We start from the raw sequence: 21956 nt of genomic DNA on the forward strand, positions 1-21956 counted from the left end.
CATATTTATGCTTATTTATTTTATCTTGTGTCCTTTAACCATTTGTACATTGCTAAAACACTGTATATATATATAATATGACATTTGTAATGTCTTTACTGTTTTGAAACTTCTGTATGTGTAATGTTTACTGTTAATTTTTGTTGTTTTTCACTTTATATATTCACTTTGTATGTTGTCTACCTCACTTGCTTTGGCAATGTTAACACATGTTTCCCATGCCAATAAAGCCCTTGAATTGAATTGAATTGAGAGAGAGATAGATGGTGGAGAGAGAGAGAGAGATAGATGATGGAGAGAGAGAGAGATAGATGGTGGAGAGAGAGAGAGAGAGAGAGAGAGATAGATGGTGGAGAAAGAGATGGTGGAGAGAGAGAGAGAGAGAGAGAGAGAGAGATGGTGGAGCGAGAGAGAGAGAGAGAGAGATGGTGGAGGAGAGAGAGAGAGAGAGATGGTGAGAGAGAGAGAGATGGAGAGAGAGAGAGAGAGAGAGAGAGAGAGATGGTGGAGAGAGAGAGATGGTGAGAGAGAGAGATGGTGGAGAGAGAGAGAGAGAGAGAGAGATGGTGGAGAGAGAGAGAGAGAGATGGTGGAGAGAGAGAGAGAGGTGGAGATGGTGAGAGAGAGAGATGGTGGAGAGAGATGGTGGAGAGAGAGAGAGATGGTGGAGAGAGAGAGAGAGAGAGAGAGATGGTGGAGAGAGAGGAGAGAGAGAGAGAGAGAGTGGAGAGAGAGAGAGAGAGAGAGAGAGAGAGAGAGAGAGAGAGAGAGAGAGAGAGAGAGAGAGATAGATAGATAGAGATAGATAGATAGATAGATAGATAGAGATAGATAGATAGATAGATAGATAGAGATAGATATAGATAGATAGAGATAGATAGAGATAGATATAGATAGATAGATAGATAGATAGATAGATAGATAGATAGATAGATAGATAGATAGATAGATAGATAGATAGATAGATAGATAGATAGATAGATAGATAGATAGATAGATAGATAGATAGATAGATAGATAGATAGATAGATAGATAGGGCTTTATGCTCAATAGGTAAGCTGCTCCCAAGCTTTGGTCCAGGCTCAAATGACGGCTATGACGTTAGTTCTCTCAGCAACATCAAGGGTAAAAACACCTTTCCCTGCAAATGTGTGGATGGCTTAGCAAGCTTTAGCCAAAACCTCTTCAGGGGAATTGAGTATGAGGACCACAGGGGCTGCCTTCTTACTCTTGATCAGCAGAGTGTCAAACTAGAGAGAGGGGAAGAAGAGAGAGACTATTCCATTTGCTTTGGCAATGTGAACATCGGTTTCCCATGCCAATAAAGCCCTTTGAATTTAATTGATAGAGGGAGAGATTAAGTTGTTTGACTTCTCATTAAATTGACCCCCACCACCACATATCTTAATCTTCTTACCAGATCCTTAGATGAGGGCTCACTCTCTTTCTACATTTTCTTCCCCATCCTGAAACTACAAACAACATATTTTTCAGAAAACTTATTTACCCATTTATAACATGCTGTCAATGTTTACATGGGTGTCAACTTTGGCATGCACTGGCTGAACTTAGCTTGTTAACTAACGCTGTCACGCCCTGACCTTAGAGAGGCGTTTTATTTCTCTATTTGGTTAGGTCAGGGTGTGATTTGGGGTGGGCATTCTATGTTGTTTGTTTCTATTAATTGGCGGGTATGGTTCTCAATGAGGGACAGCTGTCTATCGTTGTCTCTGATTGGGAATCATACTTAGGCAGCCTTTTTTTCCTTTTGGGAGTTGTGGGTATTTGTCTTTGTTTGTGCATGTATAGCCTTACGGAGCTTCACGGTCATTGTTGTTTTGTTGGCGACATTTGCAAATAAAGAAAAATGTACGCTTACCACGTTGCACCTTGGTCCATTCCAGACGACAAATGCGTTAACTAGCTAGCTAAGGTTGTAAGAGAGCTTGCTAACACAATTACCCTGGACGTCCAAATGAGGTTGCTTTTAGGAAATGTATGATTACCTTCCTGATTACTATTTGAATAATGAACTGTTTCTTACATGTTGTTCAATTCCGCGGACGATCAGTACCTAGCTATCTTGCATACAGGTTTTCAGCTAGTCTGTTAGCTAGCAAATAATGTTTTGGAAAGCAAGTTTGACATTTCGTTACAAGGCGACGAATGCCACAATTTTAGTCAGAGATCCTATCTAATTCTTAATTCTATTTTTTTTGTGTGTGTGGAACAAACTGGAAGCTAGAAGTTGGAAGATTTTCATGAAATGAAGGAAACCCTTTGGTTTAGAATGTGCCACACTATTTTATGTGAATAATAAGGATTTGTATTTTAATTCCTAATTATATGGATTGGACCACTAGCCAAAACAAACAATAACATGCATCCCATGACATTTTTACATGCAAGTTGCACTTGAAGTGGTGGGAATGACTGCCTCATGCAACAAAAACGATAGAGTAGGTAGGTCCTTTATTTGGTTGATGTTGACCGTCATACAAAATCAAGAGACTATATTTCATCAGTTAATTACTGCAAATCACATACTTTGGCTTTTTATCAACTGGTTGTTCTGGTCATTTGCCAACATCCTCAGCAAGATGTTAGCTTTGCATGCCTTGGCAACACAAAGAACAATTTACATTTCACACAGCAGATGATAATATTTGCCCTGTAGGCTTATTTTGCATGCACTGATTGTACAGTTAACACTGCTAACACAAAATAACAATTTGCAAAGCTTACTGGCATTTTTAGTGGCTTGGAGACTAATCTTGCATTAAAATAACAACCTGAACATTTTATGAACTGTTTGGTTAGGGATTATTGGTTTACCTTTATATAGGGCAATATACATGTGTGTCATTGTGCTGCTGTGTATTTATTTTACTGTCTGCCTGTCTGAATGTCACCCACACCCACTATTCTATTCTATTCAGTAGTAATGGTGTGGCTGTGCCTTTAAGAGTTGGCCTGCCTGTCTCCCACAGCAGCACAAGAGGCTCATGGCATGAGGAGGGTGAGTCATAAACCAAATGAGCTCCACATCATCACCAGCAGACAGAGCGGGGCTTCCTCCACCACAACGACGCCCTGACACAGCACAGCGGCTCGAAACAGCACACTCTGCACTGCTCTGCACCAAAACACCCAAACGACCTCTAAAAGCATTACAGCACCTCTGGCCCTGCGGGACACTGTCACTACATTGTCAGCGGCCTGCCTGCCCTGAGTGATACAGATTCATCTCAAATAAAGGTTCAAGATTAGGGGATGGGGGTGTGCAGATATTTTATAGCTTTTCACTAATGTATTATTAAGGTTTGCAAAGGGACATGCATACAGTAGCCTACATAGACACACATACATGCACACGGTTGATAATATTACTTTAAAATAAAAAGGACCAGCATTTATCAATGTCATTTTTCTAAAATGAGTCACATTTTGCATGAATACAGTATTTTATTTGAGAGAAGGGAATCACATTTAAGAGAGGGCGAGAGAGAGAGACCATACTTGGGGATGTTGGACTGCAGTGTGTTGGTGCGTTCTGGAACACTGGGAACTATGGAGAAAAAAAGGGCTCATGTCGCGTTAACGTCATGTAAGTTATTTGCGTGGAGCTTCCTGTTGGTTGATTCTGATACATCCCAAGTGTGAAACCCGTGTATCATTGTGCTTTCAAGACAACTGGGAACTTGGAAAAAAAGAGGACAAATCATGACGTCAGTGAAATTCAGGTCAGAATGTTGGAGCTGTAGAAAGATGCCAGTTTTTCTGAAGTCGGAGGATTCCTAGGATTCCGTGTTCTGAGTTGTCTTGAACGCAACATTAGCAAGAGGGAAAGACGGAACAGAATGGGAACGTTCCAGGCCGCCTTCATGACGCATATTATCATATCGTTAAGTCATATTGCTGGGGTTCTTGCAATGACAAACATTACTTCCGTATTTTGAGATATCTGATACAGATCTGTAATCTCTAAGATCTACATAAATGCAGAACTGGATTCAACAATGTGGTCAATTGCGCAAGGCGTAATACAATTTAGGCTACCTGGAACGCTACTATTGTCCAATCTGTCTGCACGAGGGAATGTCGCTCTGGCTGTCATCCTTCCCTGGAGCTGTCAATTGACAGTACAACACCGAGCCGAAAGCATCGTAGGAAAGAACACCGTTTAGATAAAACGTAGATTTTAGATTTCTCCTCTTTGGCACTGGAACGGTTGGGCCACTGTCATATTTCGAGGCTGACCAACAAACGCGTAGGAGGGAGAAAAACCAAAAGGACTGAATAGCTAGCTAGTTGCTAGTTAGCAAGCTAACGACCGTTAGCTTTGGCCAGTGCTGCCACTGCTCTGCTAAAGCGTTCGGTAGGAGTGTGCAGTACCAGTAGGCAGGCGAGCTGCGTTGGCATTTTAGTGTAGTTGATTGGAAAAATGATTGCTACGGTTGCATGAACATTTTTATTTTATTTCACCATTGCGGTGTTAGCTTCCTAAATGTTTTGCCTGGATGCGTCCAGTCAGTTGCTTGGTTAGCCAGAGAGCAATGCTAAGTGACGACGTCGACTCAGTGAGGCTGTCGTGTCGGGGGTGAGGAGTTTGAGGAAGGAAGAGGTGACTTACGATGTTTGGGGGAAGTGTTGGGTTAATGAGCTAGTGGTGCGTTAGCTGACAGTGAAGGAAATAACGTTAATATTTTACAATACATTATCAACGACCGTCATTTCGTTAACCAGCTAACTAAAAGCTAATGCAAATTAGAGAGGCTAGGTAATACAGAAAATACTGTTTTCGGCTTGCTCGCAAGCTAAATGCAGAGGGAGGGTGATCATTGAGTGGCTACTCTCTCAGCTCCATAAATAACTGTCACTGACTGAGTGATATCCAGCCTATTTCACATAACTAAAGATGGCTACAGCGAGCAGCATTGCCGCATCTATTGCGAGCAAGACGAAGACGAAGAAGAAACACTTCGTGGCTCAGAAAGTGAAGCTTTTCCGAGCCAGTGACCCTCTGCTCAGCGTCCTTATGTGGGGAGTCAACCATTCGGTAAGTCGGTTCGTTGGTGGTGGGCAAATCGATGTTTCATGGCCCTGTAACGCTACTAATAAGTTAAACCTAAAGCTCAGCTAGCTAACAATAGTGTCATCATAGTGTCATCTATGTGGTTGACTTGCCATACTAGAGACTGGCAGGCGCAAATCAGGGATGACTGCTCGCAGTGGTTATTGTCCTGTTAATGCAAATCAGTATCTGGTCACATTAGGCTTGATTTTGAATTGAAGTTTAACGTTTGTTGGCTTTCAATAGAGCTTTGGCAGAAATGCAATACTAACTAGGTAGCTAAGTGGGCATTCTCATGTTGTTGGGCTAGATTGTTAGCCATATGTGTAATTTCTCCAACTCCACTTATTAAGACATACCACACTGCCTGGGGTAAATGTGAATTGCTGATAGACTAATATTATGATAACTGTTTGCATTCTCGATGTGACACTAAGTAGCTTACCCTCTGTGTTTTAATGTGCTTTTACTGTGTGTGTGTGTGTGTGTGTGTGTGTGTGTAGGATAAGCTCTCCGAGCTCCCAGGGTCCAGTGTCATGAGAGAGCAGATATTTCCATGTCAGAGAGCTTATCATCACTCTCTGTCCCTTCCTCTGTCATTCACTGTACACAGAAGGAAGTCGCAGTTAGAGCCATGTAGTTTAACATTGGCTCACTGTCCCCATGTTACATAAAATACTAATTAGCATTTTTACTAGAATGTTATTGTTTTGGATAAAACATTGAAGTTCTAAACCTCAAATGGAGTTTGCTGAATTCTTTAGCATACGTCTGTGGAAGAGTGGCTATGCAAAGAGTGAATGATCACCATATTCTGGGTATGTCAGCATTACAGTAGATTCTCTCTGCAATGCTACACTGGCAGTTTAAAATAATTGACATTTTTACTCACTGTATGCTATGTAAAAAATATACTAAGGAGTTTTAAATAGTGAGTAGAGGTTATTTAGTAGATGGACATGAAATGATTACTCCAGCCTAGCCAAAAGAGTAAACCAGAGATTACATTAAACAGAAAAGAAGCCCAAGAATAAACCTTGGCTGTGTTACTGTAAAGGCGTCCGCATGCTTCTCAGCCGGAACAGTTTGGTAGAGTTTGTGCATATATTATGACATTTTGTGACATTTTTGTTTGTTTTGGACTTCAGTGATTTTTCTTCCCGACTGTTCAGACTCAAATTGTTCAGGATGCAAGCCGAAGTTTGGCGCCGAAGTCTTACGCCCCTTCGTCGGTGATTGGTCAACAGTAGCGATTCTTCAATAATGTCTTTGTTGCCATTCAGCGAGAGATGATTCATCCTCATGCACGCTTTTTAATTGAAAGATACTGCACCAAACATCTTAGCTAGATGTAAAATTGCGCAACTAAGATCTCTTCAGAAAAAAATGTCAAAATGAATGACTGATTTATTAAGTTATCTAAAATTAATTCGGACTATTTTGAGGAAGTTTATACTGGCTACAGTGTCCCAAAATGGACAAACGGTACTATTGCCACTTTTTTGTCATTTTCCAAAAATGTTTCACCTCATTTCCACCCCAATTTTGTGAGGGTAGTTAGTCTTGTCCCATCGCTGCAACTCCCATACGGACTTGGGAGAGCAGAAGTCGAGAGCCATTCGTCCTCCAAAACACGACCTTACCAAGCAGCTCTGCTTCTTGACACACTGCTCGCTTAACCCGGAAGCCAGGCGCACCAATGTGTCAGAGGAAATGCTGACGACCGACGTTAGCGTGCATGTGCCTGGTCGCCACAAGGAATCGCTAGAGTGCGATGGGATAAGGACATCCCAGCTGCGACACAGCCCAGGATCTAACCTGGATCTGTAGTGAAGACTCTAGCACTACGATGCAGTGCCTAACACTGCTGCGCCATTCGGAAGGCCCCAAACAAAGGCCTTTTTTCAGTTCAGCTAGCTGAGTTCGGCTAGGTGCCAGCCAAACGGAAGCATGCTGACGCCTTAACAGTGAAGTGTTGGCCAGACACAGTGGTGGTCTCGCTATCTTTCTAGTGGTCCATGTGGTGGTCCTCTACTGTTCCAGACAGATGTTGAGCCCCCTCACCCCCTCAGTTGTTCTCCCTCATTCACGCTGCATCAGAGGCTGGTCAGCCCAGCTCAAACTTCTAGAATAAAACAGTCTCTTTTGGTGCAGGGTTACTAATGTGAATGAGAAGAGGACACACACACACACACACACACACACACACACACACACTCTCTGTCTCTCTCATGGAAATAGCCTTGATTGTGCTATGCTCTCCACTGCACAGGGCCTAAGGGCAATTACATGGTAATGGACTCAGATTTTTCCCTTTAAAATGTATACCAAACAAAAAACATAGATTTTTAAAAGTTTAACCACCCATAAAATGTATGCACAAGGACTACTTTTACCAATTTACACAGACCATTTTACGGAAACACATTTACAGGAAGAACTGTAAAGATATGGGGCAGCAGGTAGCCTAGTGGTTAGAGTGTTGGGCCAGTAAACGAAAGGTTGCTAGATCGAATCCCTGAGCTGACAAGGTAAAAATCTGTCATTTTGCCCCTGAACAAGGCAGTTAACCCACTAGGCCGTCATTGTAAATAAGAATTTGGTCTTAACTGACTTGCCTAGTTAAACTAAAAAAAAAACTTTAAAAAAAAGAAAATGATAAAAATACATTTGGGAACAGAATAAAACTGAGGGAGATTTTACTGTAATTCTGTTACCAAACTTTGCATCTTAATAGTTTTTCTAGTAAATGTTTTTATTTTATTTACTGTGTAAATTGTTCAAAGTAGTCATTGTGCAAAAAAATCTGCATTTCAGCATAATTCTGTTACCATGGAATTGCCCCTAACTAATGTCGGTGTTAAGCCAGGGAGGGGAACCAAGGGAGGTTACGCAATAAGTGTGTCACGACCACAACAGCCTAGCCTAGATGGTATTCTATCCCAGTGGTAGTTTACTGCATGTGACGTCGTGACCACACCTGTGACAGGAATGCTTCTATTAGCTCCCAGAGAGTTAATGCCCTAGGCTTTAGCTCAGTGGGCTAATGTGGTCCACTTTAGTCACACAGACAGTATGTGTTTGATTCCCGGCCAGTGTGGCGTAGCCTGCATGTTCAAACTTCTCAGGGTGACGGATAACTATGTTTTATGCGTGAAGCTGCTTGCTTTACAGTTTAACTCCTCATGGTCACAATGACTTTCTCTTTCTTGCAGACTTGCAACAAGCAAACAATATTTAGAAATAGAAAGCCTGCTGATTGTGTTTGAGCTGATGTCTATGCCCCAGGTTAGAATAGGGTTCAGATGTAATGTCTGCTAGCGACGGAACACTGGAATGGAATGGGGAGAGGGGGAGGCCTGACAATGTGGTCCACCAGTAGAACTGTGCAGAGGCAAGAGGCACGCACACACACACTAAGGCAGGCAACTAAACAGAACCCTTATCTCCTCAGGGACACATGAATCAAACCCATCCACTCACTAGCACTTCCTGGAAACTCACCAGCTCACTGCATTCCTGCAGCTCTAGTATCATGGGAAACCAGTGACAGGACTAGACAATTCAACTGTTAGTCACTAGACGGCCATGGTAGAGAGGACGGAGAGAAGTCGCTAGAGAACTTTTCTTGATTTGCGGCAGCACCTCTACCGTAGTTGTTTGAGCACACATTTAATTTGTGATTTTTAAAGCGCTAGCCTTCGCTGTGCCTCGGTCCTTCCAGCTGTGTGATTGGTGGTAGTGCATGAGTGACAGCAGCTAGACATCTCTGTCTATAATCCTTAATCTCCTCGTGTGGCGAGATAACTAACTCAGTCTGACAGCCAAAGCCTCACAGACATCCCTACTGTCTTAAGGCCTTGAGGATATAGGACTTAGCTTAGAGAGAGACACTGACTGTTGACACAGCTCAGCTGTACAACAGGGACCTGTAGTGCTCTATCCATGGACAGAAGCTCTAGAATGTCTGTACAAATCTTTGGCGAATCATCATACATACAGAGGTTGGCTCTAATGGGCACATTGTAGACATGTACTATTTCAGTGATAATTTAACGTGTAGTAGCATTATACATTATAAATCAGTGAAAGACTAGAGGAATGTACAGTCACTCAGTAACCAAGCAGACGAAGTGAGAGAATGGATGTGGAGTGCTGTAATGCTTGGAACATTAAAAATCAAATCACATACACATATTTAGCAGATGTTATTGCGAGTGTAGCGAAACATGATCAAAGTATTCCCCCTTTCTCTGAGCCAGTGACTGTCTGGGTCTGTGTGTTGCGTAAGAGGCTGTTTCTATTAATAGCCACAGGAGTGACCTGCAACTAATATGTGGTGAATATGGGTGAAGAACAGAATAGATGGGATCTCAAAGTACCTGGAGTCCCTTGGGACCAGACAAGCACATCCACTGTGTGTGTGCATGTGGTCTCTCAGACACGCTTCCGCAGCATATGACTGTAGCTTGCCATACAACAGAAGTAAATATAATGCGTCATGTCTGAGGAGACGATGACATTGCATGACATTGATGTAAACTGAATATAGCTTAAACTGTGGATCAGCAGTTGTAACAATAACAACGCTTCTCCCATGTTTTGGTAATAAACTGAGGGAAGGGGCTGGAGAAATGTAACCTTTTGAACTAAGCTCATGAGGCATTTATAAGTCTTCATACATATAATTAATTTAAGTCTAAAAATGGACGTAGCAACTGCTGATTGCCACATTAAGCCACCGACAGTAGATATTAAAACTGCAGCACACGTGTGCCCTCGTTGCCCTGCATGGCTATCAATGTGTGTACAGTAGGCCCCATGAGAAGAGAAGCGAATAGAGTGCATGTGTACGTTCCCTATCATAGCTCGGCCCTAGTGGTTTGTGCTCATTAACCCTCTGCTGTGAAGGGGAAACAAGGGAGTAATGAGAGAGATGGAGAGAATGAGGTGAGAGTAGCCTGCTAAATTAGCAATGTTTTAATAAGAACAGCTACTGTAGGGCTTCTGACCCTGAAACAGAAAGGGTTCCTTCCTTATAGCCTCACGGGATTAGCCTAGCTAGCAGTTAGCTTAGTTTAGCTGGCAGGACCCTCATACTCCCCTAGCCAATACAGACCTTTCTCCTCACTCACATCATATCAGCCAGGAACTAATAAAACAGATGTACTCTATTGCTAATATGATTTATACCTCTACTGAGTAATCTAGTTAATCATGGAGTGATAAGAGCAGGGCAGGTTCCTTGTATTCAAGTTATTAACATTGTGATGGGGCTCCCGAGTGGCACAGCGGTCTAAGGCACTGCATCTCAGTGCTAGAGGCATCACTACAGAGCCTGGTTTGAATCCAGGCTGTATCACAGCCGGCCGTGATTGGGATTCCCATAGGGCGGCGCACCTCTGGGTTAGGGTTTGGCCGGAGTAGGGCGTCATTGTAAATAAGAATTTGTTCAACTTGCCTAGTTAAATAAAGGTAATAAAAATAATAAACAGGTCATGTTGACTGGTGATTGTTTATATAGGGCCTATGCTGTCTACAGCCTGTGATGATGAATAGGCTAATGTACAGTAGAGGCTGATGAGGTAGTGGTCCCATTGTTTAAAGGCCAACCAGGTCCCCTGGTTTCTATACAGTTGTAATCCGCGACCTTTATAGCCTCATTATCTTGGCTACTCCCTAAACATGTCTGGTGAATTGACCATTCAAGTTTCTCTGCATGTGACATTTTAGCCACGTGTTTTTTTTCCCACACACTCAAATCATACCACCAACAAAGCTTTAAAGTTAGACTCAGCCATATGACATCATCATAGACTGCGAGGTCCGGATTTTATTTAGGTGGTGGCAGGGAGAGTGGTTGGCACGGCTGAATTTTAGAGAGAATTTGAGGCCCCCCATCTTGGCGGTGTAGACATGTTTGCATTTCAAACACTTAGGCGGCTCGCCCAATACTTTTATATGCAGGAAAAACTACAAATAAAATCTAATCATTGGTGCATACCTGAACCATGACAGTAGTGTCACAAAGGGCTCTGATTTCCTTTAAAAGTACAGTAGGCATGGATATATGAATAGGGAACAGACCATGAAATGGTGTTAGTGGGGTGTGTATATCTTATGTAACTGAGGGTGTAATTAGTATGATAGTGTGAAATTGGTCCTGATTTGATTTATTGCAGGCAGTCAGTCAGAGAGAATTAGGCTACACCCCCATGAAAGGCTACTACTAATAAAGTACAACCACACACAGGGTTAATAATTTCATATATTACATTTGTAAAGTGCTTTTCATTATACAGAATAATCTCAAAGTGCATATAAAAAATTATACACGGAAACTGACATAAAGAACACCACTGACGCTACAAGAGACGAGGACACCAAGGAGCACAGCGATCAATTGAAAGCCTTCCTAAAGAACAAGTTCTTCAGGCCCTTTTTTAAGGAGCCCTGAGTCTGTGGTGCCTTCAGGTAGGGCTGGGCGATATGGCCTAAAAACGTTTTTTTTTTTCTCCGATTTATGGGGCGATTCGAGATCTCAATTTTCAAACAGTCAGCAATAATCCTAATAAATTCAGGGCTTGTGAAGTTATACCTAAGTTAAATGTAAGCCTTCCACAACCATAAGACCCAGAGGGGTTGGGTTAAAATGCGGAAGACTAGGTATCCCCCTTTCCTTTCCCTGTTCACTAGACAATTATTTAATCAAAATAGTTTAACCTGCTTTTTTGCAATCACTAATCTGGGTTTCAAGTGTATTCATGAAAATGCCCTTTTTTTGTTACAAATGTAACCATTTAGTGGTTAAGAGCGTTGGTTCAATAAACACAATTGGTGGTTCGAATCCCTGAGCCAACTAGGTAATAAAAAAAAGATGTTAATGTGCATTGAGCAAGGCACTTAACCCTAATTGCTCCTGTAAGTCGCTCTGGATATGAGCATCTGCTAAATAACAAATACAAAATAAAAACATTATGCACATTTAGTAATAATGACTAATTTCTTGTGACAGGCATTTGGCTATAGAAAATGAACACCGGTCTAATATAAACATTCTCTCAAGTATAAGCCCACATGCTAGTGAGTAGCCTGCTAATCTGTATATGTCAAGTTTAGCCAACTTTGATATTTTTGTTACTAGCTAACAAGGCAGAACAGTTGAATTGTTATGAACGCACCATGCTGTCTGTCTCCAACTGTTTGAACAGCATGTTAGCCTGTCCACTTTGTTCAGATGTTGGAATAAAGTATCCTTCCTTATTTATCAGAATGAGAACGAGTTGCCAATTCCTTATTTTGTGTTTTTATGCTTATTGCGCGTTTATGAAACACAGACTAGACAGCTAGTATAACAGTCTTTGGCTAAAATGCTGCTAGCGGTACTTGGTACCGCAATGCCGTGCACAACAAACTGAGCTTTCATTTTCCAGACTCAGTGTTCATTGATACTTTCATTTTAGTAGTGTCAGTAGAAAGTTCAACTTCTCTATTACAGTAAAATCATATCTCCATGTGTTTCTGTGTCCATATGACCCATTCTGTTGGACCAAACCTCAAATGCAAATAGCGAGTTGAAACCGCATGTCAGAGAGGAAGACGTGATCTCTCATCTTTGTTGTTAGTGGCATGTGTAAACCAGAGAAAGAGGCGACACGTGAGGTTTCACTCTGGCAAAAATCTGGCAAATAAGCCCAATGGGTTTATTTTGGACCTAAGCTTGTCTCCTGACTTCCTGCCTTTGGGAGAAAGACTCCCATTGTTCAGGCGGAGACATGTGCATCTCGTCATTATATACAGATCTCTGGTGTAAATGGGAAGGTGCACAGACGGCGCGAAGGAGACAAGACCAAAAAGAAGACAAGTGAACATAAAACGCTTTTAAAAAAACAACTTAATTGTTCCGATGCAGGCATTTGGAATATTGCGCAAAAGCATTAATTTGAATTAATTCGATCTATCGCCCAGCCCTATCTTCAGGTGGTCCGGGAGAGCATTCTAGATGCTGGGGGTGGTTTAAGCTGTAAGAACATTTTTGCCAAGCAGCCCAGCCTGTTTCAGGGGGCGTGGAGAAGCAGTGCCTGACTTGAGGCTGCAGGTGGGCTTATGGGGTTTATGGAGACCGATAATTGAATTCTACACTAAACGCAGTGATGCGTGCTTCTCTTCACATGATGGTGACTGAAATGAGACTAACAGGCTGAATTGTTAACCACGACAAGGCCTGGGTTGTCTGTCTTCTTTGAGATGTTATGGTTGGGGGGTGCAGAAGACCGATTGAACAGGATTTACCCTATTGGATTTACCCCAGTGGTGGAAATACTGCTAACTAGCCTAACTGTGCATTTGGCATCTTTTCATGTGCCTGATTTGTACACAATTGACCTGTGAAATGTGCTGGATCTCTGTGCTTAATGTCCACTAGCCTTGACTGGTGTCATCCAGGTTTAGAGCAGTATATCTCTGTTAGTGCTACTAGGAGAGATGACATACCAGGTACACTTACTAAATCTGTCCCTTATAGTCAAACAAACATCAGAGTCATCACAGTCAGAGAACGGTGTGTCTGTCTGTCAGAGAACGGTGTGTCTGTCAGAGAACGGTGTCTGTCTGTCTGTCTGTCAGAGAACGGTGTGTCTGTCTGTCTGTCAGAGAACGGTGTGTCTGTCTGAGAACGGTCTGTCTGTCTGTCAGAGAACGGTGTGTCTGTCTGAGAACGGTGTGTCTGTCTGTCTGTCAGAGAACGGTGTGTCTGTCTGTCTGTCAGAGAACGGTGTGTCTGTCTGTCTGTCAGAGAACGGTGTGTCTGTCTGTCTGTCAGAGAACGGTGTGTCTGTCTGTCTGTCAGAGAACGGTGTGTCTGTCTGTCTGTCAGAGAACGGTGTGTCTGTCTGTCTGTCAGAGAACGGTGTGTCTGTCTGTCTGTCAGAGAACGGTGTGTCTGTCTGTCAGAGAACGGTGTGTCTGTCTGTCTGTCAGAGAACGGTGTGTCTGTCTGTCTGTCAGAGAACGGTGTGTCTGTCTGTCTGTCAGAGAACGGTGTGTCTGTCTGTCTGTCAGAGAACGGTGTGTCTGTCTGTCTGTCAGAGAACGGTGTGTCTGTCTGTCTGTCTGTCAGAGAAACGGTGTGTCTGTCTGTCAGAGAACGGACGGTGTCTGTCTGTCTGTCAGAGAAACGGTGTGTCTGTCTGTCTGTCAGAGAACGGTGTGTCTGTCTGTCTGTCAGAAGAACGGTGTGTCTGTCTGTCTGTCAGAGAACGAACGGTGTGTCTGTCTGTCTGTCAGAGAACGAACGGTGTGTCTGTCTGTCTGTCAGAGAACGAACGGTGTGTCTGTCTGTCTGTCAGAGAACGAACGGTGTGTCTGTCTGTCTGTCAGAGAACGAACGGTGTGTCTGTCTGTCAGAGAACGAACTGTCTGTCTGTCAGAGAACGAACGGTGTGTCTGTCTGTCAGAGAACGAACGGTGTGTCTGTCTGTCTGTCTGTCTGTCAGAGAACGAACGGTGTGTCTGTCTGTCTGTCAGAGAACGAACGGTGTGTCTGTGTCTGTCAGAGAACGAACGGTGTGTCTGTCTGTCAGAGAACGAACGGTGTGTGTCTGTCTGTCAGAGAACGAACGGTGTGTCTGTCTGTCCGAGAACGAACGGTGTGTCTGTCTGTCTGTCAGAGAACGAACGGTGTGTCTGTCTGTCTGTCAGAGAACGAACGGTGTGTCTGTCTGTCTGTCAGAGAACGAACGGTGTGTCTGTGTCTGTCTGTCAGAGAACGAATGGTGTGTGTCTGTCTGTCAGAGAACGAACGGTGTGTGTCTGTCTGTCAGAGAACGAACGGTCTGTCTGTCTGTCCGAGAACGAACGGTGTGTCTGTCTGTCTGTCAGAGAACGAACGGTGTGTCTGTGTCTGTCAGAGAACGAACGGTGTGTCTGTCTGTCTGTCTGTCAGAGAACGAACGGTGTGTCTGTCTGTCTGTCAGAGAACGGTGTGTCTGTCAGAGAACTGTCTGTCTGTCTGTCTGTCAGAGAACTGTCTGTCTGTCTGTCAGAGAACGGTGTGTCTGTGTCTGTCTGTCAGAGAACGAACGGTGTGTGTCTGTCTGTCAGAGAACGAACGGTGTGTGTCTGTCTGTCAGAGAACGAACGGTGTGTGTCTGTCTGTCAGAGAACGAACGGTGTGTGTCTGTCTGTCAGAGAACGAACGGTGTGTCTGTCTGTCTGTCAGAGAACGAACGGTGTGTCTGTCTGTCTGTCAGAGAACGAACGGTGTGTCTGTCTGTCTGTCAGAGAACGAACGGTGTGTCTGTCTGTCTGTCTGTCAGAGAACGAACGGTCTGTCTGTCTGTCAGAGAACGAACGGTGTGTCTGTCTGTCTGTCAGAGAACGGTGTGTCTGTCTGTCAGAGAACTGTCTGTCTGTCTGTCTGTCAGAGAACTGTCTGTCTGTCTGTCAGAGAACTGTCTGTCTGTCTGTCTGTCAGAGAACGGTCTGTCTGTCTGTCAGAGAACGGTCTGTCTGTCTGTCAGAGAACGGTGTGTCTGTCTGTCTGTCAGAGAACGGTGTCTGTCTGTCTGTCAGAGAACGGTGTGTCTGTCTGTCTGTCAGAGAACGGTGTGTCTGTCTGTCTGTCAGAGAACGGTGTGTCTGTCTGTCTGTCAGAGAACGGTGTGTCTGTCTGTCTGTCAGAGAACGGTGTGTCTGTCTGTCAGAGAACGGTGTGTCTGTCTGTCAGAGAACGGTGTGTCTGTCTGTCTGTCAGAGAACGGTGTGTCTGTCTGTCTGTCAGAGAACGGTGTGTCTGTCTGTCAGAGAACGGTGTGTCTGTCTGTCTGTCAGAGAACGGTGTGTCTGTCTGTCTGTCAGAGAACGGTGTGTCTGTCTGTCTGTCAGAGAACGGTGTGTCTGTCTGTCTGTCAGAGAACGGTCTGTCTGTCTGTCTGTCAGAGAACGGTGTGTCTGTCTGTCTGTCAGAGAACGGTGTGTCTGTCTGTCTGTCAGAGAACGGTGTGTCTGTCTGTCTGTCAGAGAACGGTGTGTCTGTCTGTCTGTCAGAGAACGGTGTGTCTGTCTGTCTGTCAGAGAACGGTGTGTCTGTCTGTCTGTCAGAGAACGGTGTGTCTGTCTGTCTGTCAGAGAACGGTGTGTCTGTCTGTCTGTCAGAGAACGGTGTGTCTGTCTGTCAGAGAACGAACGGTGTGTCTGTCTGTCTGTCAGAGAACGAACGGTGTGTCTGTCTGTCTGTCAGAGAACGAACGGTGTGTCTGTCTGTCTGTCAGAGAACGAACGGTGTGTCTGTCTGTCTGTCAGAGAACGAACGGTGTGTCTGTCTGTCTGTCAGAGAACGAACGGTGTGTCTGTCTGTCTGTCAGAGAACGAACGGTGTGTCTGTCTGTCTGTCAGAGAACGAACGGTGTGTCTGTCTGTCTGTCAGAGAACGAACGGTGTGTCTGTCTGTCTGTCAGAGAACGAACGGTGTGTCTGTCAGAGAGCGAACGGTGTGTCTGTGTCTGTCTGTCAGAGAACGGTCTGTCTGTCAGAGAACGGTGTGTCTGTCTGTCTGTCAGAGAACGAACGGTGTGTCTGTCTGTCTGTCAGAGAACGAACGGTGTGTCTGTCTGTCTGTCAGAGAACGAACGGTCTGTCTGTCAGAGAGCGAACGGTGTGTCTGTGTCTGTCTGTCAGAGAACGGTCTGTCTGTCAGAGAACGGTGTGTCTGTGTCTGTCTGTCAGAGAACGAACGGTGTGTCTGTCTGTCTGTCAGAGAACGAACGGTGTGTGTCTGTCTGTCTGTCAGAGAACGAACGGTGTGTCTGTCTGTCAGAGAACGGTGTGTCTGTCTGTCTGTCAGAGAACGGTGTGTCTGTCTGAGAACGAACGGTGTGTCTGTCTGTCTGAGAACGAACGGTGTGTCTGTCTGTCTGAGAACGAACGGTGTGTCTGTCTGTCTGTCTGAGAACGAACGGTGTGTCTGTCTGTCTGTCTGAGAACGAACGGTGTGTCTGTCTGTCTGTCTGAGAACGAACGGTGTGTCTGTCTGTCTGTCTGAGAACGAACGGTGTGTCTGTCTGTCTGTCTGAGAACGGTGTGTCTGTCTGTCTGTCTGAGAACGGTGTGTCTGTCTGTCAGAGAACGGTGTGTCTGTCTGTCAGAGTCAGAGTGTGTGTCTCTGTCTGTCAGAGAACGGTGTGTCTCTGTCTGTCAGAGAACGGTCTGTCTGTCTGTCTGTCAGAGAACGGTGTGTCTGTCTGTCTGTCAGAGAATGAACGGTGTGTCTGTCTGTCAGAGAATGAACGGTGTGTCTGTCTGTCTGAGAACGAACGGTGTGTCTGTCTGTCAGAGAACGAACGGTGTGTCTGTCTGTCAGAGAACGAACGGTGTGTCTGTCTGTCTGTCAGAGAACGGTGTTATGAGAAATTAGGTTCTCTGTGCTGAGTTCCTCTCCCACTTCCTGTCCACTGGGGCCACGGAGCATGCTCACTCTGCTCCGTGGCGGAAACCCCAGACTCCATCACCAAGGCAACGAAGAACAGGAAGTGGAACTGTGAAAGTTGGCCAGGCTGAGATAGAGAGAGTGAGAGAGAGCGTGCTGCAGAGAGATAAGAGCCATCATCAAAGGAGAAGGAGATTAAACACAACATAAACATGAGTGCTCCACTCTGCACCACTCAGCTTCACTCCGAGGTGATAAGAACAGGCCAAGGAACACAGTGACTAGAATAATAGGTTGCATCCCAAATGGAACCCTATTTTCTTTATAGTGCACTACTCTTGGACCCTGGTTTAAAGTGTACTATAAAGGGAATAGGGTGCCATTTGGAACACTGTTGGGGTATTCAAAATCTGGAGGTCCAGGAAATGCTGTTCTATGTGGTTCTCTTCATTCTGGGTTAAATCCTGCCTGCCTGACTGAACATATGAATGCACCATGATATAATTAGACAGAGAGACTAGTAATCCTGCTTCCTTCAGGGGAGATGTTTGTATTCTGTCACCGTCAACCCCCAGAATACATTGCTGCTGCTGCCTGCCTCTGTGCTGTCCTCCTGAAGGTTGGCCCTGTGTGTGTGTGAGGGGGGGGGACTGACTGAATGACTGACTACTTTCACAGAGGTCATGTCTCATCTCCCCTCTGATGACAAGGGAGAGCATCACCTGCTTTGCATGTGTATTTGATCAGTTACAGGAATGAGAATGGAAGTGTAGGGGTGTGTGTGTGTAGGGGCATTGTCGTCTTTCCTGCCTTTGTAATGTGTGTGAAATAGTTTTTTTATGTGGGGACGTCTTCTTCTGATGTACACAGGATGCTGACAGTCTCTGAGTGACGTTGTTACCTGGCACCCCACATCACTGACAGTCTCTCTCTCTCTCCTTAACATCTATCAAGTTCCTGCCCCCTCCTGAAGTCCACTAGCTTCCTTACCTTGTCTCCTTTCCTCCTGGGCCAAGCTGCAGTCTCTCTCTCTTGCATGCTCTCTTCCCGGATGTTATCACACCTCATTTGGTCTAGAGGTGGAGGAGAGTCCTGCTGAGACCATGTTCTACACCATCTGTTGTTTGGATCCTTCAGCATTAGGCGAGAGATGCAGGCATCAATCCCACATGACAGGGGCATATTGGCCCGCCACCTATTAAAACAGGATGATATGATAAGATGATACCGATACTTTTTGTCTATATTGGATTACAACATAAACACTTAGCTATTGCACATTTCTTTTAAATCAAGCCCTCACAGAAATGGCAGACTATAATATCGACTCTGGGCAATTCCACGGCAACAGAATTGCGCTGTGTACTACTCCCTTCACAGAACAGCGCAAACGGGCTCTAACCAGAATAGAAAGAGGAGTGGGAGGCCCCAGTGCACAACTGAGCAAGAGGACAAGTACATTAATGTCTAGTTTGAGAAACAGACGCCTCAAGTCCTCTACTGGCAGCTTCCTTTTATTGTACCCGCAAAACACCAGTCTCAATGTCAACAGTGAGGAGGTGACTCCAGGATAATGTCCAGTGTCTGTTCTTTTGCCCATCTTAATCATTTATTTTTATTTGCCAGTCTGAGGGCTTTTTCTTTGCTACTCTGCCTCGAAGGCCAGCATCCTGGAGTCGCCTCTTCACTCCATTGCTCCAGATACTTAACTAGTCTAAAGAATGCCAGTTTTATTGCTTCTTTAGTCAGAACAACAGTTTTCAGCTGTGCAAACATAGTTGAAAAAGGGTTTTCTAATGATCAATTAGCCATTTAAAATGATAAACTTGGATTATCTAACACAACGTGCCATTCGAACACAGGAGTGATGGTGGCTGATAATAGGCCTCGGTACGTCTATGTAGATATTCCATAAAAAAATCAGCTATTCTAGCTATAATAGTCATTTACAACATTAACAATGTCTCCACTGTATTTCTAATCAATATGATGTTATTTTAGTGGACAAAAAAATTGCTTTTCTTTTAAAATCAATGACATTTCTGTGTGTGTGTGTGAGAGAGATACAGATAATTATTTATTTCAGCTTTTATTTATTTATTCACATTCCCAGTGGGTCAGAAGTTTACATACACTCAATTAGTATTTGGTAGCATTGCCTTTTTAAATTGTTTAACTTGGGTCAAATGTTTCGGGTAGCCTTCCACAAGCTTCCCACAATACGTTGGGTGTATTTTGGCCCATTCCTCCTGACAGAGCTGGTGTAACTGAGTCAGGCTTGTAGGCCTCTTTGCTCACACACGCTTTTTCAGTAATGCCCACAAATTTTCCATGGGATTGAGGTCAGGGCTTTGTGATGGCCACTCCAATACCTTGACTTTGTTGTCCTTAAGCCATTTTGCCACAACTTTGGAAGTATACTTGTGGTCATTGTCCATTTGGAACCAAGCTTTAACTTCCTGACGGATGTCTTGAGATGTTTCTTCAATATATCCACGTAATTTTCCTTCTTGTGATGCCATTTATTTTGTGAAGTGTACCAGTCCCTCCTGCAGCAAAACACCCCCACAACATGATGCTGCCACCCACGTTCTTCACGGTTGGGATGGTGTTCTTCGGCTTGCAAGCCTCCCCCTTTTTCCTCCAAACATAACGATGGCTATTATGGCCAAACAGTTACATTTTTGTTTCATCAGACTAGAGGACATTTCTCCAAAAAGTGCGATCTTTGTCCCATGTGCAGTTGCATACTGTAGTCTAGAGGTAGACAGATTATGATTTTTCAATGCCGGTACCGATTCTTGGAGGACCAAAAAAAAGCCGATACTGATTAATCGGCTGATTTAAAAAAAATATATATAAAAAATGTATTTATTTGTAATAATGACAATTACAACAATACTGAATGAACACTTAATTTAACTTAATATAATACATCAATAAAATCAATTTAGCCTCAAATAAATAATGAAACATGTTCAATTTGGTTTAAATAATGCAAAAACAACGTGTTGGAGAAGAAAGTAAAAGTGCAATATGTGCCATGTAAGCTAACATTTAAGTTCCTTGCTCAGAACATGAGAACATATGAAAGCTGGTGGTTCCTTTTAACATGAGTCTTCAATATTCCCAGGTAAGAAGTTGTAGTTATTATAGGAATTATAGGACTATTTCTCTCTATACCATTTGTATTTCATGAACCTTTGACTATTGGATGTTCTTATAGGCACTTTAGTATTACCAGTGTAACAGTATAGCTTCCGTCCCTCTCCTCGCTCAAACCAGGAACACATCGACAACAGCCACCCTCAAAGCAGCATTACCCATGCAGAGCAAGGGGAACAACCACTCCAAGTCTCAGAGCGAGTGACGTTTGAAACGCTATTAGCACGCACCCCGCCAACTAGGTAGCCATTTCACATTGGTTACACCAACACACCACGCACTATAGTATTGTCAGCCTAATCTCTGGAGTTGATAGGCTTGAAGTCATAAACAGCGCAATGCTTGACGCACAACGAAGAGCTGCTGGCAAAACTCACGAAAGTGCTGTTTGAATGAATGCTTACGAGCCTGCTGCTGCCTACCACCGCTCAGTCAGACTGTTCTATCAAATCATAGACTTAGTTATAACATAATAACACACAGAAGCCTTAGGTCATTAATATGGTAGAATCCAGAAACTATCATCTCGAAAACAAGACATTTATTCTTTCAGTGAAATACAGAACCATTACGTATTTTATCTAACGGGTGGCATCCATTAGTCTAAATATTCGTGTTACATTGTACAACCTTAAATGGTATGTCATAATTACGTACAATTCTGGCAAATTAAGCGGCCCAAACTGTTGCATAAACACTGACTCTGCGTGCAATGAACGCAAGAGAAGTGACACAATTTCACCTGGTTAATATTGCCTGCTAACCTGGATTTATTTTAGCTAAATATACAGGTTTAAAAAAGATATACTTCTGTGTATTGATTATAAGAAAGGTAATGATGTTTATGGTTAGGTACACATTGGAGCAACGATACGCACCGCATCGATTATATGCAACCCAGGACACGCTAGATAACTACACATGGTTGATGATATTACTAGTTTATCTAGTGATTATGATGGATTGTTTTTTATAAGTTAAGTTTAATGCTAGCTAGCAACTTACCTTGGCTTAATGCATTCGCGTAACAGGCAGTCTCCTCGTGGAGTGCAATGAGAGGCAGGTGGTTAGAGCGTTGGACTAGGTAACTGTAAGGTTGCAAGATTGTATCCCCCGAGCTGACAAGGTGAAAATCTGTCGGTCTGCCCCTGAACGAGGCAGTTAACCCAACGTTCCTAGGCCGTCATTGAAAATAAGAATGTGTTCTTAAGTTGAACTTGCCTAGTTAAATAATAATTAAATAAAGGTGTGTAAAAATATAAAAAATTGTCCAAATCGGTGTCCAAAAATAC

At 43.7% G+C, this 21956-nt stretch overlaps 1 protein-coding gene across 3 annotated transcripts in view; it reads left to right on the plus strand.

Moving 5' to 3' along the window:
• The first annotated feature begins 3941 nt into the window (after positions 1-3941).
• pip4k2aa (phosphatidylinositol-5-phosphate 4-kinase, type II, alpha a) overlaps positions 3942-21956 on the plus strand; it is a 39082-nt gene continuing 21067 nt past the window's right edge. For 2 of the 3 annotated variants that reach the window (XM_024374538.2, XM_024374539.2), the window contains exon 1: positions 3942-5060. In XM_024374538.2, coding sequence (XP_024230306.1) covers positions 4920-5060 — 141 coding nt within the window. In that variant the 5' untranslated portion in view covers positions 3942-4919. The remainder of the gene's footprint in view (positions 5061-21956) is intronic. The other variant, XM_024374541.2, reaches the window with a different exon arrangement.

The sequence above is a fragment of the Oncorhynchus tshawytscha genome, linkage group LG16 (genome assembly GCF_018296145.1).
Source record: "Oncorhynchus tshawytscha isolate Ot180627B linkage group LG16, Otsh_v2.0, whole genome shotgun sequence".
Taxonomy (NCBI): Eukaryota; Metazoa; Chordata; class Actinopteri; order Salmoniformes; family Salmonidae; genus Oncorhynchus; species Oncorhynchus tshawytscha.